Here is a 21,064-nt window from a genome sequence, read left to right on the forward strand (position 1 = left end):
AACAAAGGGGCGGCGCTTATGGTATTGTGTAGTTTGTGGATGAAAAACTGCTAAAAAAATATTTGAACTCTTTCTACACTAGTAGCACATTATTCCGTCACAGTAAACATGCATATATATTCTTTCCTACGCATTATTATGACATTTTACATGCAAATGTGGTTTTGTATTTAGATATTCCAATGGATTTTCTTTCAAAAATTCAGTTTGCCAAAATAATATGCTTTGCATGTGGTTTTGTATTTAGATATTCCAATGGATTTTCTTTCAAAAATTCATTTTGCCAAAATAATATGCTAACATTGACTAAATAAGTTTCGATGTACCAGTACAGTTAAAATAATTAATTTAAAACAAGAGGTCAAATTGGCTGTAACAGAATAGAATTTTTTTTTCCGCTTTTCCATCGTTAATTTATTAGGTTGAATGTCTTATTAACAGCCATGGTTATTTAAGAACATGAACATACATTGAACAGGCAAAGAAAGATCCCTTCAGTACTTTCTGAGAAGTAGCAGTAACTATCAAAATCCAAGATGGCTGCCTGTTGAGCAATCCGTCACAACCAAAATCCAATATGCACAAGTGCGGCCCTAGGGGAACCTATGCATGAAATTTGAAAACAATCCTTTCAGTACTCTCTGGGAAATAGTGGTAAAAGGCTTCAACTATCAAAATCCCAAGATGGCTGCCTGCTATTTTCGCAATTTAGGGTTTAAATGTATGAAATTTAGGCCGATTGTTTGGGTACACAAAGGTAACAAGAATTGTTAACAGAAAGACAGATACACCAGTAACCAACAGGTGGTTTGATAATGGTGGGTTAAAAATAAAATAATTTGATAGTCCTATTAGCAGCCAGGATCATGTAAGGACGTGCCAGGTTTGTTGGTGGAGGACAGCTGGAGAACCCAATGAAAAACCACTGACCAGCAGCAAGTACATTGCAACTGCCCCACATGGGATTCGAATCGGCATCCCAGAGGTTAAGGGCTTTAATTGTGGTAATATGCCGGGACGTCTTAACCACTCTGCCACCATAACCCCCCCCCCCCCCCCAAAAAAAAATAAGAGAGATTCATTAGTATTATAATTATCATTTATTGAATAAGTTTTGCTAGTACCACATATTGTACTAGCCAGTAGTACACAATACAGTTGGACTACTTCACCACATCATATCGTATCCTGACAGTTGTAAATGACTACCATAACAACTGAAATACAATCTAGATAAATCGACGAAAACTTGCATAAAAGCAATGGTTCAGGATCTGTAAACTTGTATGAAATCTAGTACAACTTTGATCATTTGACATCAATACGTTGCGTTACATATGCATCGTCTTTCATGATTGATTTTAGTATACGCATCATGATTACTGTAAACAAATTCATTTTCACAGTGACCTAAATTCGCTTTTTTAAGCCTAATGAATTTTTCACAGCAACTCAATTGTGCGATTTACAATTTAAAAGCTGTAATGTACTTACACTGGAATCATTTTCGCCGTAATTTATTTTCACGAATTTAAATCAATCGCAAAATACGCGAAAATAAAACCCGCACAAAAATAATTTTTGTTTACAGGTATGATACAGCATCACAATCATCATCGTATTACGTTCTTGCTATAAATATCGTAGCATAAGTATAAGTGAATCCTTGTAGCCCGTCCAGACAATTAATTGATATAATATACTCTCTTAATATTAAAGATGCTCCACCTCCAACGACGACAGAGCTTAAAGGATATTCATCATTTGAACAAAAAACAAACATTTGTCAGCGGTGTAGCATCTTTAATTGTTATAATATACTCTCTTAATTAATATTAATTTGAAGCACACAACATTTATCAGACAACATGTAACACAGTCATATGCACAATGCTATAATACATGATTTGAACATTTTCACTTGCGGACACTCAGCTGTCAATAACGATATTTTTATGCTTGATTTTCTTCTTTTTTTTTTTTTTTAAATTTGTTTAACAATTTACTCTTTATTATGAAATTGATTCATTCATAAACTTCTTCCAAGAGAAAATATTAATATGGTCTACTTCATCTCCAGAAAATAATATGTGAAAATGCAAGTTACAAAAATGAAGGGAGTCTTTGGACATTATGTAAAAATCACCAATCTTATAGACATTTTCACAAAGATGGCTGGTCTCCGCTATTTCATGGTACCCGGTTAGCAGTGGCCATCCCAATCATCAAAAACACCAGACAAATCTGCTCAATAAATTAAATTTCAGGATCTTTGCAACATGTACAGTACATATAACATGATTATCAGTTAAAACAAAATTTCACATCTACTTAACATCCAGATTCAAATTACTACAATCACATTAAACATCTATTATAAATAAATTTGATTAGACCTATAATTTTCACCTGAATAGTCATATTTAAACACCAAGGTCATCATTTTCTCTCTCTCTCACTTAAAAACTTACACACATCGATTTCTCTATCTTAATATGTCACCAACATTTATCACATAATTTCTGTCAACACAGTTTCTCCTGTTGCCATGGTTACATGTTTGAAATTGATTTTAGTTTTAGTAACCATAGCAACAACAGAAACTGCGTTTCTTTGTTATTGCTAAAAACATCCAATCAAAATGCTCCATCAATATCTCAAATCACTTTTTTGTCCAATTCATGTTTACCGTCAGTTTTTCATTAAAAAAATTACCACCAACAGTCCACATTAATATGGAAACAAACAGTCATGTTACTATGGTAACCAACTGCGATTATATCGCCATGGTAACCAACGTCCATTTTATCGCCATGGAAACCAACAATCACCATGGTAACCATCATCCATATCACCGACGGAGAAGCTACAACATTTGTCGTATCATGTAGTTAAGGATACCCCCGTGTCTGAAGTACGCTAACTCCACGTCTGTGTCGAACCGGCAGCATACATCAAATGTGCGTCCATCATTTAGCTACAGCACAAGAAAAAAAAGCAAGAAATACAGTAAAAGTAGGATAATGTAGACACAAAGTCATATTAAACGGTTACCGCTTCAATCAAAGATTTGGGTTGATGTGTCTGTCATTACACCACTAACCTTAAGAGCTACAGAGTCTGAGTGGTTAAGGTGTCTGACATTCTACCACTAACCCTCCACCTCTGGGTCACAGAGGCGGAGTGGTTAAGGTGTCAGACTTTCTACCACTAGCCCTTTAACTCATAGTTATAGTGGCTGAGTGGTTAAGATGTCAGACATTACACCACTAACCCTCCACCTCGTAGCTACAGTGGCTGAGTGTTAGAAGCGTGTGACATACAACCATCAGCCTGACAACTCTGAGACACAATTTGATACCAATTTCAGTCAGTGCCTAAATAAACATGATGACAGTAAGTCTGTTGTTTTTCTTGAGGAGATCTGGGTTTCTTCCACCAGCATGTCCTTAACGGACCACATCTGTTAATTCGACATTTTACAAAAATAAAATTCAGTTCCCAATTCAATGCAGGTTATCTGCCCATTTTGATGTGGAGTTGATAGACCCCATTATTTGGTTACTGAAAACATACTTCTTTTAGCAGAAGTTTTATTTTAGCACTTTTTGCACTGTCTTTGAATGAGTTTGACTTAATCGAGAAAATACAGACTAACCTGAACCTAAGACAGGCAATACTGCTTCGCACTCGTGAAAAATATTTAAGTTTCCACCCCATTCGATGAAATATAACTAGTATTCATCAGGAAATAAGGGATATCCTCTATCTACTGGTTTGGACACGAGACCTAACAGAGGAAACCCTAACTTATACACACTAACCTGAACGGTCATGACCTGTCCAGCGCTGATGTCCCCCGGGAGGTCTACACTGAATCGTTCCTTGCCGGTGAGTCCCAGACTTTCGGCCGTCTGACCTGGTAGGTACTGGAATGGTATGATACCCATGCCGACCAAGTTACTCCGATGAATCCTCTCGTAACTCTCCGCTATCACAGCTTTGATTCCCTGTAAACAGTATTTAAAATGAGGCAAACTGCTTTCAGCTTTTCCTTTATTATTTTACAAAAAGAAAAAGAAATGCTGCCAAACTTTTTTTTTCTTTTCATTTTTAAGAATGGGTTAAAGTTTTAATAAGAATTTGAAGGTCAATGAGTAAAAGAGTTTTCCTAATTTGAAGGTTAATTCATTCATCTTGTAGACACATTTAGACTCTTCCAAATCAAAGAATAGAGCAGTCCATTGTGAAATTTCAGGGATGAATGAGTTAAGTGTGAAGTATAGCCTGGCTCCGATTTCTCGAAACAAAAGTGCAGACTTAAGTCAAAAAAAGATCCCAGAGGGATCTTGGCGCCCACCAAAGAATGATCTATGTCTGACAATGGAAAGAGGGATCTTTTCCCTGCTTTTCAAACTTTTTCAAACACGACTACACATAAAATTTGAGACAGATCGCTGCAGTACTTTCTAAGAAATAGTGGTAACAAACTTCAACAATGAAATCCAAGATGGCAGACGTGCAGCCATCTTGTTGACCTATCAGTTACAAAATGCAATATGCACAACTAAGGCCCTAAGGGAACCTACATATAAAATTTGAGAGACATCCTTTCAGTACTTTTTTTAGAAATAGCAATAACAAACTTTAACTATCAAAATCCAAGATGGCTGCCAGACAGCCATCTTGTTGACTGATTGGTCCCAAAACGCAATATGCATAACTAGGGCCCTAGGGGAACCTATGTATGGAATTTGCTTGAGATCCCTTCAATACTCTCTGAGAAATAGTGGTAACAAACTTCCACTACCAAAATCCAAGATGGCCGTCTGTCTTGTTGACAAATCAGTATCAAAACACAATATGCACAACTAGGTCCCTAGGGGAACCTACATATGAAATTTGAGAAAGATCCCTTTTGTACTTTCTCAGAAATTGCGGTAACAAACTTTAACTATCAAAATACAAGATGGCCGCCTGGCAGCCATCTTGTTCACCGATCGGTCCTAAAATGCAATATGCACAACTAGGGCCCTAGGGGAACCTATATATGACATTTGAGATAGATCCCTTTAGTACTTTCTGAGAAATAGCAGTAACAAACTTTAATTATCAAAATCCAAGATGGCCGCGTGTCCGCCATCTTGTTGACCGATCGGTCCCAAAATGCAATATGCACAACTAGGGTCCTAGGGGAACCTGCATATGAAATTTGAGAAAGATCCCTTCAGTACTATCTGAGAAATAGCGGTAACAAACTTTAACTATCAAAAATCCAAGATGGCCGCCTGTCGGCCATCTTGTTCGCCGATCGGTCCCAAAATGCAATATGCACAACTAGGGTCCTAGGGGAACCTACATATGAAATTTGAGAAAGATCCCTTCAGTACTTTCTGAGAAATAGCGGTAACAAACTTTAACTATCAAAATCCAAGATGGCCGCCTGTCGGCCATCTTGTTCACCGATCGGTCCCAAAATGCAATATGCACAACTAGGGTCCTAGGAGAACCTGCATATGAAATTTAAGAAAGATCCCTTCAGTACTTTTTGAGAAATACAGTCAAACCTGTCTATAACGACCACTCAAGGGGAGACAGAAAAAACGGTCACTATAGACAGGTTGCCTTTATAGACAGGTTGGGGCTTTCGTGCCAACCAACGAGCCAGTAAATAAAACAGAATTGTATTAATACAAAACAGACCTGCTACTGGATGTTTATATATTTATTGCCATGCATTATTTAAGAAATAGTTGTGTCAATATATTTCCGTGATTAGTGTTGTTTTATTTTAATGCAATCGGAAATTTCGATCATAACAAAATCAACTCGTTTTGATACATAGTAGATTTTTTCAGCTATGAACATAATCATTACCTAATTACTGACTTCACATGGCCTGGAATTATCTGTGAACGATTATTTTCCGACTATGTATGCGTGTAATATTTTTTTACAACACATTCTCGCTGGCAAGTCGTATGTAATGTTGCCGTGTAACCAGTTTTGACGGATTAATCTCGGAACATGAAAGATCGATTTGGAGGCGTTTTCTCACAATATACAGTCTAAAAACTATTAAAATCACAATGCAGGTACACATATTAACTTTCAGTAACATTTCTACCAAGAAATGGGACCGTATGTTATTTATAAACACGTCGAGAATATACCCGGGTCACAACGGGCGATAATCCGACTGACTCTAATCGTAAAGAAGAACGTAAATTTATTGGCCTAATTTGAAATAGCTTTAGTACAGGCCATTTCTTAGTAATAAAACAATGCTAAATATCGACAATGAATAACGGAACACATTACATAAATCAGCATGTTTTATTTTGCCTACCGTATCATCCGAGTTGTGGCTTCAAAATCACGCTTTACGAGTGATCTTTTCGTGCACATGGCGTTCGCGACCAAACATAATTTCAGTCTTTGATAGGCATAAAACTTCGTTAAAACTTCCATCCTTAAGTTGGCAACCAAATTTGTACCTCAAATGTTACGACCGCTAGGTTATAAACCAAACAGTACTGTATAAACAATTCATTCAGTAATGGCTGCCATTTGCTTACAAAGGGAGTTAATTACCGGAAGTAGGTCAAAGGGACGCTACTACACACACAAGTGTACTCGGTACTCGAAAAGTCAATCTCAGCGACCGGTCGTTATACAACTTTGAGGGGGCTAAAACGACCGGTCGTTAGCCACATTAGACAGGTGGTCGTTATGCAGAGTGCCATTATATAGTAAAAACGCACGGGGAGTCTAAAAACCGGTCGTTATAGACAGGCGGTCGTTATATACAGGCGGTCGTTAGAGCAGGTTTGACTGTAGCGGTAACAAACTTTAACTACCAAAATCCAAGATGGCCGCCTGTCGGCCATCTTGTTGACCGATCGGTCCCAAAATGCAATATGCACAACTAGGGCCATAGGGGAAACTACATATGAAATTTGAAAAAGATCCCTTTGGTACTTTCTGAGAAATAGCGGTAACAAGAATTGTTAACGGACGGACGGACGGACGGACGACGGACGGACGGACGGACGGACGGACGGAACGGACGGGAAGGACGGAAGGACGGACGGACGACGGACCACGGACGAAAGGCAATTTGAATAGCCCACCATCTGTTGATGGTGGGCTAAAAAAGTTTTTCTCTTTCTTTAATCTATATGAAAAATCATGACTTAAGTCAGTTTTGACTTATTAAATTTTATTTTAAGAAATCGGGAGCCTGGACAAGTTTTTGTTATTTTGTAATAAAAGGTATAACAGATTCCTTTGGAATTGCATGAGACTAAAAAGTATTGGAATGTAAAATATTAAACAAATCTGTCTGTGTTTGAAACACATTGTGAAAGCATTGAATCAAACAAAGGGAGAAAACCCTACCAACATCCAGGGCCCTTTAGCGGCCCAGTCTCGTGACGATCCTGATCCGTAATCCTTCCCGGCCAACACAATGACCTGCTGGCCTTCACTGCGGTACCGCTCTGCTGCGTCAAAAATATCCATCTGGAACATAGCAATGACGAAGGTTAATAAACATAAGTTTCAATCTTATGGATAAATTTTTGTATAATAATCATTAATCGAAAAAGTAATAGTAATGCAAACTAGTAAAAGGGGGAAATTTTGACTACTGTAAATCTACTTTCATACACATGCGATTTACTTTTGCGAATTTCGCGATCCAAGTCAATTCCAGAAATTTTATCTTCGCAAATTAATATCTACAGCATCTACATTGATAGAAATTATCATAGAAATTATCATTCAATTGTTAAAACTGCGAATAATATTCTTTGTGAACTTGTTTTGATATGGAAATCACGAAATTTAAGAATTTTCAATCATCGTACAAGATTGATTACTGTAAACCAACTTAACTTTCCCAATATTTATAATAAGTTTGCGAAGAATAAGTTTGTGAAGATTAACGAATTTTAAAATTTTAATATCTATTAACATAAGCGAGGTTTATATGCATTCGTGGACATGATATTTGCAAATTTTCTGTGATCGCAAAATTCAAGAAATAATCACTACAGGGGGTGGAAGCGCAACGTCCTAGGTTGTTGAAAATGTAGAAATTCTTGATGGAACCGGCCATGGATCCAAAAGAATACAGAGGCCTCACTTATAATCCAGGTAAATAAGTAAAAGAGCGAGTCCAACACGGCAGTTCCTTCCAGTAAGCTGATTTTTTAATCAGATAGTTGTTGACATGTTTCGACTCAAAGGAGCCGTCCTCAGAACCCTCTGGTTCTCTCGTTCTGAGGACGGCTCCCTTGAGTTGAAACATGTCAACAACTATCTGATTAAAAAATCAGCTTACTGGAAGGAACTGCTGTGTTGGACTCACTCTTTTACTTAAAATTCACGAAAGTAATCCATGTGTGAAAGAAAGTTGGTTTACAGTAACTCATTCACCCTTGAAGACACACTTAAACTCTTCCCATTCAAATGATGGAACAGGCCACTATGAATTTCCAGGGGTGAATAAATTAACAATGTATACCTCTTCTCCATTGGGTAGATACACAGTTCTTGGCCCTGCCTTAGAGACAAACTTATTGACCAATCGGATGTTTGCGAATGTTCCGCGGGTCATCACTGCATCGTTGCCGCGTCGAGAACCGTACGAGTTGAACTGCCTCGGAGTCAACCTGAAGAAAAGCACAAAACATGACAGAGATGACAGATTTTATATAAAATATCAACTTAAAGGGACAATTCAGTCATACGAGCACAAAATACAATGTAAATGTACATATACCATTATGTTTATAAAACAAAAAATATAAAATTAGCAAACATGTTTTATCACAATAGCGGTAAATGTTTATCCACTTCAGTATCGCTTCTAATATATATGCAAATCAGATTATATTCGGTTACGGAATTTTATAAATTTATGCCGTATTTCCCTTCATGCTTATGTAACAGCATAAGCCTCACTTAATTGTCCCTTTTATAAATGGTACTGATCAAGTTTCATGAACTTTCCTAAGGAATCCCTTAACTTAAATCTCTTCATAGGAAAGCATTACATTTTTTAAGGAAGGCTCCTTAACGTAAGATTTTTTCCTTAACTTCTGTAATGCTTTCTTAAGGGGAATTTTAAGTTAAGAAATTCCTTAATAGTACCGTGGGATTGGATTGGGTCGATCATCGGTGACCAGGTAGCTCAGTCTGTAGAGCAATCGGCTAGTGTTTGGAGGGTTCCGGGTTCGAATCCCGATCTTGCCACAACTCATATATTCTACTCTCCTATTACCATGTTAATGTTCACAAACTGGGCCATGGAGGCAGGCTGTTCCAATTGTAGATAGTTCTTTGAAAAATGATAGTTGTGGTTTTGTTCTAAATGTAATTGTTTGCAAGGAGTTCTGGTGTGCATGTCTGGTAAGGCCAGATGAAGTGGAAAGCAAATCTTAACTTTGACATGGACAATTTTGTGGAAAGTAGACAGCGTTCAGTTATCTGTCAGTGTTGAAGTATGTCACCAATACTAGAGATGAAACATAGGAAATAGACAAAAAATTCTAAATTTAAGTACAGGTTGGGTTGACCAGTCCCGGTAAAATTTCCCACCTGACCAGCCGAATTCCTATCTCCAGATTGAAGTATATCTCATCACAGATTGTGTTTACTCTGTTATAGAACTAACTTTCTCTCAAACCTACACGTGTAATACTGGCTGGTCTCGGGCATTACACTCATGTCGCCTGAAGCTGTGTTGTATACCTACATATGCAATAAAGCCTCGTGACATCACAGCGTCAACAAAATTACTATTTTCTCAGTACAATTTTAACTTTTTTTTCCCCCAGAAACTATGCTGGGTTTACTTTTAAAAGATACAAACAACCATATTTGCATTGAAAATATCACACAATTATCATGCATGGAGAATAGAGTTGCAGTTGCATTTTTTTTCTAATATATTTTAAAACGGTGGAAAATCATAGAAGTAAAATTGCAATAAAACGTTGGAGTATGAGAGAAAATACTCTTTCATACATGATATGAAGGATAGGGGTATTCTATCCTCGGGATCACAAAATGTTGTTAAACTCTTGGCAATCCTCAGGTTTTACAACATTTTGTGACCCTCTGGTAGAATTTCCCTATCCTTCAATAAAAGAGTCTTATAGTACTTACCCACGAGTGGCTAGGTAGCGGGCGGCGGAGCTGTTTCGGGCGATGCTCCCCGCAGGAGATATATGATCAGTAGTCACAGAGTCACCAAGGTTCAGCAGCACACAGGCATCTTTTAATCCTGTCTGGGTTGGTAACTCTTTTGTCTGAGGAGGGAGAAATGTTACATTATAATCTGTGTGGGTCTGACAGTAACTCTTTTGTCTGAGGAGGGAGAAATATAACATTATAATCTGTCTGGTTTGTAACTCTTTTGTATGAGGAGGGAGAAATGTAACATAATAATCTGTCTGGGTTGGTAACTCTTTTGTCTGAGGAGGGAGAAATATAACATTATAATCTGTCTGGTTTGTAACTCTTTTGTATGAGGAGGGAGAAATGTTACATTATAATCTGTCTGGGTTGGTAACTCTTTTGTCTGAGGAGGGAGAAATATTTATTAACTTGAATAGATTTTTTATGTTATGGAGATATAACACAAAAATCTGAGTGTACTCTAAATAAACCGCGAAGCGGTTTATGATGAGAGTACACTCAGATTTTTGTGTTATATCTCCATAACATAAAAAATCTATTCAAATTAATCCTTATAATTCAATTTACTAAAGATAATCTCTTCAACATTTAAAATTTATTTTGGGACTCTTTGTCTATAAAATTATTACGCCGTCATCTCAGCCAATCAGAAGCGACGTTACAAACGGCGACGCCATTTTTTCCTTTATGGGCTGATAAAGTAAATTTTTAGAATAGCCAATGAAAATGCTCGTAACAAACAAAAATGAATTATAATGTTATAATCTGTCTGGTTTGTAACTCTTTTGTATGAGGAGGGAGAAATGTTACATTATAATCTGTCTGGGTCGGTAACTCTTTTGTCTGAGGAGGGAGAAATATAACATTATAATCTGTCTGGGTTGGTAACTCTTTTGTATGAGGAGGGAGAAATGTTACATTATAATCTGTGTGGGTTAGTAACTCTTTTTGTATGAGGAGGGAGAAATGTAACATAATAATCTGTCTGGGTTGGTAACTCTTTTGTCTGAGGAGGAAGAAATCTAACATTATAATCTGTTCGATTTATAACTCTTTTGTCTGAGAAGAGAGAAATACATCCACTACGGGAGATATACCGACCCACTTAACATAGACACACAAACCCACTTACCATAGTCTCAAAGAAGGGTGGTGATTTGATGTAGGTGGACTTTGAGTCCCATGGGTATAGGATATCTGATGGAGCTTCTAAGGCATTCCAGCGTTTGTTACCAGCCTGAAAAGAAATTTCTGTGTCATTGAAATAAGCTCAATGGTTAGGTATGGAAAGGACATTTAGATGATTTTTCAACATCAAACAAGACCAATGACAAATCTAGTTATTGCATAAATGGAGCCATTGGATTAAGCCACTCGCTTTTCAGGGGCACCTGCCCGACCATGTTGGTTTTCTCTAAGCACTCCGGTTTCCTCCCACTCTAAGACCTCTTGCACATTTCGAATCCATCAGGACCATCAAAAAGATTTGTATAAGTTATATAACTTGTTTCACAAGTTTATTAATAATATATTAACATCTCATTGACCTTGTCACCCCTGACCTTGTCTCTCCTGACCTTTTCACCCCTGACCAACAGAAGACATCAAGATTGTTGCAGTAATTTAAGATTATCATATTCCTTTAAGAGTGAATACAGAATTTGAGCAAGATTGGTCAAATACTATATATAAGTTTATACAGTGTATATGATTCAACTATTTCGGAATATGTACTAAAATACAATGCTACATAACATCTGTTTATCATATCGACAATAGTATTATATTCTGTTTATCATACAGACACTATTATTATATTCTGTTTATCATACAGTCACTAGTATTATATTCTGTTTATCATACAGTCACTAGTATTATATTCTGTTTATCATACAGTCACTAGTTTTATATTCTATTTATCATACAGTCACTAGTATTATATTATGTTTATCATACAGTCACTAGTATCATATTCTGTTTATCATACAGCCACTGGTATTATATTCTGTTTATCATACAGTCACTAGAATTATATTCTGTTTATCATACAGCCAGTAGTACAATATTCTGTTTATCATACAGTCACTAGTATTATATTCTGTTTATCATACAGTTACTAGTATTATATTCTGTTTATCATACAGTCACTAGTATTATATTCTGTTTATCATACAGTTACTAGTATTATATTCTGTTTATCATACAGACACTAGTATTATATTCTGTTTATCACAGTCACTAGTATTATATTCTGTTTATCATACAGTCACTAGTATAATATTCTGTTTATCATACAGTTACTAGTATTATATTCTGTTTATCATACAGACACTAGTATTATATTCTGTTTATACACAGTCACTAGTATTATTTCTGTTTATCATACAGTACTAGTATATATTCTGTTTATCATACAGCCACTAGTATTATATTCTGTTTATCATACAGTCACTAGTATTATATTCTGTTTATCATACAGTCACTAGTATTATATTCTGTTTATCATACAGTCACTAGTATTATATTCTGTTTATCATACAGTCACTAGTATTATATTCTGTTTATCATACAGTCACTAGTATTATATTCTGTTTATCATACAGTCACTAGTATTATATTCTGTTTATCATACAGTCACTAGTATTATATTCTGTTTATCATACAGTCACTAGTATTATATTCTGTTTATCATACAGTCACTAGTATTATATTCTGTTTATCATAGTCACTAGTATTATATTCTGTTTATCATACAGCCACTAGTATTATATTCTGTTTATCATAGAGTCACTAGTATTATATTCTGTTTATCATACAGTCACTAGTATTATATTCTGTTTATCATACAGTCACTAGTATTATATTCTGTTTATCATACAGTCACTAGTATTATATTCTGTTTTATATAATATTCTGTTTATCATACAGTCACTAGTATTATATTCTGTTTATCATACAGTCACTAGTATTATATTCTGTTTATCATATAGTCACTAGTATTATATTCTGTTTATCATACAGTCACTAGTATTATATTCTGTTTATCATACAGTCACTAGTATTATATTCTGTTTATCATACAGTCACAAGTATTATATTCTGTTTATCATACAGCCACTAGTATAATATTCTGTTTATCATACAGTCAAGGGTACAGCAATATTTTGTGAGCCAACAAAGGACATTTGATCAAATACCTGGTCCTGAATTATGGTACAAAGAAAGTTGAAATATAGAGTTTTTATAATTATATATATGACAATTTTATAACTCCTGTCCCGGGGTACTTACTGTGATTCTAGAGTACACGTCTGTGAACATGGCAGGAACAACAAACTGCTTCTCTACCTCCTACAAAAAATCAAAGTACTGAAAGTACTGTAAGATAACACATGGCAGGTACAAACAATCAAAGTACTGAAAGTACCGTAAGATAACACATGACAGGTACAAACAATCAAAGTACTGAAAGTACTGTAAGATAACACATGGCAGGTACAAACAATCAAAGTACTGAAAGTACCGTAAGATAACACATGGCAGGTACAAACATATCCTCAATACTCCAGGGGTTCCTATCACTTACGATCCCTACTAGCCTGGACTATCTCATAGCAAAACTGGAGGTAACAGAACAAAACTGGTAATTTAATCCTTTGATGCACATCAAAAGAGCCATATAACAGTACACTGTGGTTGACTGTAGCTTTGAATTTGGGAGTCACCTGGTCTGTGATTGGTTCAGACTTTTTCCTCTGAGCTGCCTTCAGTTTTACTATAAGATAGTCCAGGGGTATAGAGATCGGAACCCCTTGAGTATCAAGGATGGTACAAACAATCAAAGTACTGAAAGTACTATAATATTAAACACTAAAACATAGCTGATGGCAGTAAAGACACCCTGTTGCTCTACCTCGAACAAACAAACGCTTTACATTAACAGACATTTTCTGATCAATTTCTGAAAATTCTGCTTTACATCTTACTTATAGCTTTTGTCTTCAGGCAAGCTATAGATATAGTGGAGCACATACATGAAACCTAGGAAGCAAATCTTGGCCAGATCAAGGTTCAGATTTTTTTATCATTTTATCAGATCGCAGGAACTGAGGATCTATTTATAGAACCTGTGATCTTGAGATTTGACCTATGCAGACTTACCTGGATTTCTTCTCGCGTCGGCCAAATATCCCTGAGAAACACGTCCTTTCCTTCACTATTAGTTCCTAAATATACAAGAGAATTAACATATGAGAAACTTATTTCATATCGGACTAAAACCCAAAAAGAAATGAACATGCTACAGGCCTAATATAATGTACTTGGGTCAATTATTTTAGGACAAGATGTTTTTTTGCTTAATATTTTACTCCTTTGAACTTTAATGAAGGTCAAGGTCAATCATTTGTATGAACATTATAGTTATTCAGCTAAGCATAATACAGGCCCTATATCTAGGTTTCTAGGCCTATAAATCAACTCTCTTGTAACCATCTTTTAACCATCTGGCCCTGTTACACACTGTACCCACCTAGAGCCTGTGTTTCAAAATCAATCAGCACAGTTCCTGCCAGAGCGTAGGCTATAACCAGCGGTGGGGACGCGAGGTAGTTTGCTCGAGTCAGTGGATGGATTCGACCTTCAAAGTTGCGATTCCCAGACAGCACACCACATGCTACTAAGTCATTCTGTTGGAAATACAGAGGATTCCGCTTATTTGAATAAGTCATTTTCCAGAAGAAAATATGCAAATAACCGGAGTATTCGAATAGGCGGAGATAACATTTTGCATCTTCGTTTGACCCCACACATATGTATGTGAACAGGCAAATAGATATCATTTCGTTCACTTGACAAATACGTAAATTATTTACACTTAAAATAATAAACAAGTAGTTCTTAATCGATTTTAATTGTTAAATAACAAAAAATATTCCAAAATTAGATTCTTGGTTACGTTAGATCGACATGTGAATCTTTGAGAAACAGCTTAACGATCGATGTCAAATGCAATAACTAAACAGGATTGAATTTGTGTCTGCAATTCTGAACATGAATAATAAATAAATTTACGTACATATAATAATTTACGTTTGAAAAAACCTGGCAAAATGATCTTACGATCGTGATTAAACTTCAAAGTGCCGATCAACTAGATCTAGTAGTGTTGTTTTTACACATGTGTATGAATTCGAAAATGGCGGCAGGTGATGAAGCCATGCGTTCACTGGACCTAAATGTGTTTTGAGAATTCTTCCTGTATTGTTGATCGATACGGCGAATAGCTTGATAACTGATAACATTTCAGAAATTAATGCATATTCAAGTAGCAATGAAACAATGTAGCAAGTATCTTTTGTATCCTACATACTGTACGAAACTTGCGGTAGTCATTGCACACCGACTTTGCATGCTTTTACGTCTCGTTCAACGAGACGCTTGATACGCACATGTCTGTCGTAGTCAACAAGACTCTGGTTGAATGAGACAACGAGAATGGCGATTGTTGTAAGGAAGCATGGTTTCTCCAACCGATCGTGAACTAAGGTACGTTACGTTAATAAATAAACATATTTGAAAGTGCAAATGCTTTAATTAGATGTTTGAGTCAGTGATTATACTAAAGTAATGATCAACCGCTGCTGATGTAAATCGTAACAGCGTCGAATACCTTTGCAGATTCATGCATAAAATAACAAGCCATACGATAACGTTAATCTGTCACCATGATGATTTCTAGTAAAAGCGAAGTATCTTGAAACATATATCGGCGAATTTCGCTAAAAATATATTGCAAAATTGAAAAATATTCTATTTTATTTTCAGAATTTCCCAAATATTTTATTCAAATAACCGGAGGTCATGTAAAAGTCTATTCAAATACACGGAGTTGAAAAACAAAGATAAAGAAGGAAAAAATTTTATGCAAATAACAGAAATATTCAAATAACCGTTATTCAATTATGTGGAGTCCTCTGTACAATGGATATTCACTGTTCACAAAGGTTTAATAAAACTTTAATAATTTCTAATACTTATGCATTCCAATAAACATTCAATAACTGTTAAGGTCCCGAACAACATGCCAGATATTGTGTAGACTTTTCTATGACTTCAGATTCGACTCAAGAAAATTTATAAATTTTCTGTTTCCTTATAGATAGTGAATCACCTTTCTACTGCATTCAAAACTGGATTGGAAAGTGGGTCACTGTTACCTAATATAGACAGTGACTCATCATTTCTATGGCCTCCGACACACGACTCGGTAAGTGGGTCACTGTTACCTCATATAGACAGTGACTCACTTATTCTATGGCCTCCGGCACAAACTCAGGAACTAGTTCACTGTTACCTAATATAGATAGTGACTCACCTTTTCTATGGCCTCTGACAGAGACCCAGGAACTAGGTCACTGTTACCTAATATAGACAGTGACTCACCTTTTCTATGGCCTCTGACACAGACTCGGGAACTAGGTCACTGTTACCTAATATAGAGAGTGACTCACCTTTTCTATGGCCTCTGACACAGCCTCGGGAAGTGGGCCGCTGTTACCTATACATGTCATGCAGCCATAACCCACAATATCAAATCTGCAAGTAAAGTTGAATATACATCACAATTCTGACAGGTAACTATGAACTCCAAACCATCAAAATTCATCTATCATACAATTAACAAATTTTTTTTTTCTAATTAATTAAATACTTTAATAGGTGCTTACTTAACGTTTCGTATTTAAGAATTGATGTCACTATTTTTTAATTTCATTGGGATATGAAAGAAATTTTGTTTGCAAACCGTGTGAATCTGCATAGTAATCAAATTAAACATTATGGAGATATCTTTCTGGATTTTTGTGAGCTATTATTTGTGTTCTTTTAAATATTAAGAAAATATCAATGTCAGATACTCACAATAGAGCTGTAGGCTTATTTTCACGATTTGAATCCATACAACTTTCACAGTGTTATTATTTTTTGCAATGGACACACTCTCAAGACTTTTAACAACAAAGTTCATACATGAATAAAGTATTACGCACGAAGGAGGGGTTTTCGCAATCAAATGACCTTCATGGAATTCACAGCCTAAATTTCCCCCTCGAGTAAATATCCACGTCCACAGTACCAACTCCAAAATTAATCTAATTCACAGCATTACCTAGTGACATTAGTCAACAAAATTAATATATTAGATCTCTGAAGACGACAAACATCCTTCCTTAACAGTCTTACCCCAGTTTCTGTAGGAAAGGTGTCACTCCACTTTCCCGCAGGTAATAGGTCACGACCCCGCTGCCGGGCGACAAACTCGTCTTGATGTATGGATTGACGCTAAGCCCCGCCTCCACAGCCTTCTTGGCTAGAAGCCCCGCCCCCAACATGACTGACGGGTTACTGGTATTGGTACAGCTGGTGATGGCTGCTATGACAACAGAGCCGTGTGACAATAGGTATTCTTGGTTATCGAAAACAATTGGAGCTTTGACTGACTGGCGGTCGGACGGAATGGCGAACCCCTGCAAAGTCAATAGAGAGTTACTATAAAGAAATAATGGAATGTAAATTAGTTTGTACAACAAAATTTTATTCCTACTGCATTAAAACCATAAGGACTTCTTGCTTGTTCAGTTTAATACTGATAATATATATTTCCAAATTTAAGTCAAAAATGTCTTTTTCAGATTTCTTATTTAAATGTATTTTATTAGCACACACTCTAATAGCGGGGTCAGCCGGACACTAAATGTTTCAATGGATAGTTATACTGTGAATTCTTCACGTTTATTTTCGTTGTGGCTCAATTAGAGTTTACGTGGATTCTAAAATTTTACATTTTCGTTAATGCAAATCACTTACAAATGAATGTGTGCAGACACTTTCTATGAAGACCTCACTTATTACTGAAAACGTAATATATTTTAAAATACACAGTCTTATTTGAAACCTGTGCATGTCACCTGTATTGCAATGGTTGATCTCGTTAGTCAAGTTATTTCACCTTACGCTACTAAGCATTTATCTGTGTTTGAATCTAGAGTCGGTAACTAGAAGCCAGTGTTTTTATACAGACTTTTTGTGTCCAACGACTAAACAATGTGTTATCGTGTCACATTGATAGAGTCAAGACAGCGTGGATATACTCAATCAATTATTTTCGAAACAATTACATGTAATCAATCTTACGGACCAGATGAAAGGCGTGGTGGCGAAAAGATGAATCTTCCAAGGATATATGTCAACCTCCATGTAAATTTTCTGAAAATTATTTTCTCATTTTGTGCCCACTTTTAATTGTTTGAAGACGATATTATGGCTTGTTCCAACCTTTTGAAAGCTTGTTAATCATAATTGCTTGGTCCCCGAATAATATTTCGTACCTGGAAAAATACAGATATGTATTGTAGGTGCAATTTAATTGTTTAATCATCCTAACAAATGAAAAGGTGAACGCATATTGCTTTAAATAAAATTTTACTATTTTACATGAACAAATGGTAAATGGTATATATATGTTTTCGTGGGTTGAACCGCTGTAAAACTCAATCAAAAATACTGACCTTTTTAAAGGCCCACCCTCTCTATAACGCGGGACACTTTTGCCCTTAAATTATACACAGATAATACTATATTTCCAAATTTAAGTCAAAAATGTCTTTTTCAAATTTCTTTGATATTTTAACAATTGGATGTTTCAATGGATAGTTATATAATAAATCTGACCTTCTTACCCATCCTTATCAATTTGAACTGTAATGATGGGTTTGGTCTGATTTTGTTAAGTCAAGTGATCAGGCAGTCTTTTAAGCTTGTCAAACTTGTTGTTGGTGACCTGTAAGTCTTGACCTTTGCACCCTGAAGCTGACCTTTTCTGTGATTTATGACCTTACCTTTTAAATCTTCCTTTTCTGGTAACCTCCTACTATGTCTTAATTTTGCTGGTGACTTATGACCTTACTGTCAACCTTCTCTATGACCTTAGTGTAAAGTTTATTTTTGTTGGTGAACTATGACCTTACCTAAGTCTACCTTATCTGTGACCTATGACCTTACCTTGAAGTCGACCTTCTCTGTGACCCATGACTTTACTGTTAAGTCGATCCTGGTTGGTGACTTATGACTTTACCTTGAAGTCGACCTCTATGACCTATGACCTTACCTTGAAGCCGACCTCTGTGACCTATGACCTTACCTTGAAGTCGACTTTCTCTGGAACATATAACTTATTGTAAAGTCTACCCTGGTTGGTGACCTATGACCTTACCTTCAGCCGACCTTCTCTGTGACCTATGACCTTACCTTGAAGCCGACCTTGTTGTTAAGACAAGCCTGGAAGTCTGTCTTCATGTCCGTCACCGCCACCTTATCATGGGGTCGCTTGGGGCCAGAACAACAGGACACAATGGTGGAAAGGTCAAGCTCCACAATCTGTTAAAGTTAAACATAAAAGTCAAACAATTATCCTAATCTACACTTATTGCACAAATATTTTCATCTTGTGTTTTTATTCTTTTTTTTAAGTGACTTTGATCTTTTACTATATCTTGATATTGCTGATACATTTTTATCATTGGTTGGTCGAGGTTGAAGACCATCTTTTGTCTACCAGGACATTGTAACTAATGATAAAAGGTAATACCTGTGAGAAAACAGGATCCTGTGAGGGGTCACCATAGTTACGGAACATGTGAACAGCATTGAGGTATTTCTCTATTTGTTGTATCTTGTCGTCATGACGACCTGTAACACAGATTAATACCAAGATTAAACATTGACAAGATTAATACAGATTTATAAAGCAAGGAAAAACAATCTAGTATACTTTTTTTCAGAATACATCCTCGTTAAGCTGTGTGTAGTATAATGTTTGGGCCATAAAGGCCTCCAACTTATAACTGTATAGTTACTTTTATTAACCCAAACCAGCAAGAGTAAAGCGACTTTTGTCTAGAACTACTTATATCACTCTTACAGTAGTGTGTCTACCCAATCAGAATCATGATCTTGTCTTCAACACTTTTACTAACTCCACAGTGGTACATATTACGTTTAGTTAAACTTAAAGATGCTCCACCGCCGACAGAGCATAAATGATATTCATCATTTGAACAACACTTGGTGTTTAATAATGTATATATATGTCTAATTAACACAAAAATAATACAAAATAACTTATTTTGCCTTTGATGCATGAGCAATCAGTACTACATTCTATATAGGATATAGTGCCACGGAATTTTTTCGGGATGCAATTCATTATTTTTTACATTTTCAACTTGAAGTAAAATTAGAAGCTCAAACTTTTCAATGTTGGTAATGGTGTAAATTAAGTAACTTTTGTAACTAAAGAATAATACTAAATTGTCTGCTCCTGGTTTTAATAGTGAAAAAATATCATTTTTTTCAGCGGTGGAGCATCTTTAAGTGGTTTACACTACGAAACCTAAACTAATAATTAGTTAAATTTCTGTATGAATATACTACTGTATGTTTATTACTACGAAACCTAAACTAATAATTAGTTAAATTTTCTGTATGTATATTACTACGAAACCTAAACTAACTATGATTAGTTAAATTTCTGTATGTATATTACTACGAAACCAAAAACCAATAATTAGTTAAATTTCTGTATGTATATTACTACGAAACCTAAACTAATGATTAGTTAAATTTCTGTATGTATATTGTATGAATTTTCTTTTCATATATATTCACTACAAAACTGTTAACCAACATTCTTTCGTAGAGCTCTATAAAATTGGATGATTTCCATTTCAAAACAAGGTGGCGAAGATTATAAGACTCTTTCATTAGTGGATATGAAGGATAGGGATATTCTACCCGA

The 21,064-nt window shown here is 35.7% G+C and overlaps 1 protein-coding gene across 3 annotated transcripts in view; it reads right to left on the minus strand.

Annotated features, from left to right (window-relative positions):
* Positions 1-1,963: 1,963 nt before the first annotated feature.
* LOC138306791 (cytoplasmic aconitate hydratase-like) overlaps positions 1,964-21,064 on the minus strand; it is a 34,842-nt gene continuing 15,741 nt past the window's right edge. For all 3 annotated transcript variants that reach the window (XM_069247280.1, XM_069247279.1, XM_069247281.1), the window contains 13 exons: positions 19,856-19,956; positions 19,516-19,644; positions 17,452-17,735; positions 16,722-16,806; positions 14,741-14,897; positions 14,371-14,435; positions 13,501-13,560; positions 11,342-11,446; positions 10,177-10,319; positions 8,531-8,678; positions 7,402-7,524; positions 3,825-4,010; positions 1,964-2,977 (listed from right to left, as the gene is read on the minus strand). In XM_069247280.1, coding sequence (XP_069103381.1) covers positions 2,867-2,977; positions 3,825-4,010; positions 7,402-7,524; positions 8,531-8,678; positions 10,177-10,319; positions 11,342-11,446; positions 13,501-13,560; positions 14,371-14,435; positions 14,741-14,897; positions 16,722-16,806; positions 17,452-17,735; positions 19,516-19,644; positions 19,856-19,956 — 1,697 coding nt within the window. In that variant the 3' untranslated portion in view covers positions 1,964-2,866. The remainder of the gene's footprint in view (positions 2,978-3,824; positions 4,011-7,401; positions 7,525-8,530; positions 8,679-10,176; positions 10,320-11,341; positions 11,447-13,500; positions 13,561-14,370; positions 14,436-14,740; positions 14,898-16,721; positions 16,807-17,451; positions 17,736-19,515; positions 19,645-19,855; positions 19,957-21,064) is intronic.

Source organism: Argopecten irradians, chromosome 13 (genome assembly GCF_041381155.1).
Source record: "Argopecten irradians isolate NY chromosome 13, Ai_NY, whole genome shotgun sequence".
Classification (NCBI taxonomy): Eukaryota; Metazoa; Mollusca; class Bivalvia; order Pectinida; family Pectinidae; genus Argopecten; species Argopecten irradians.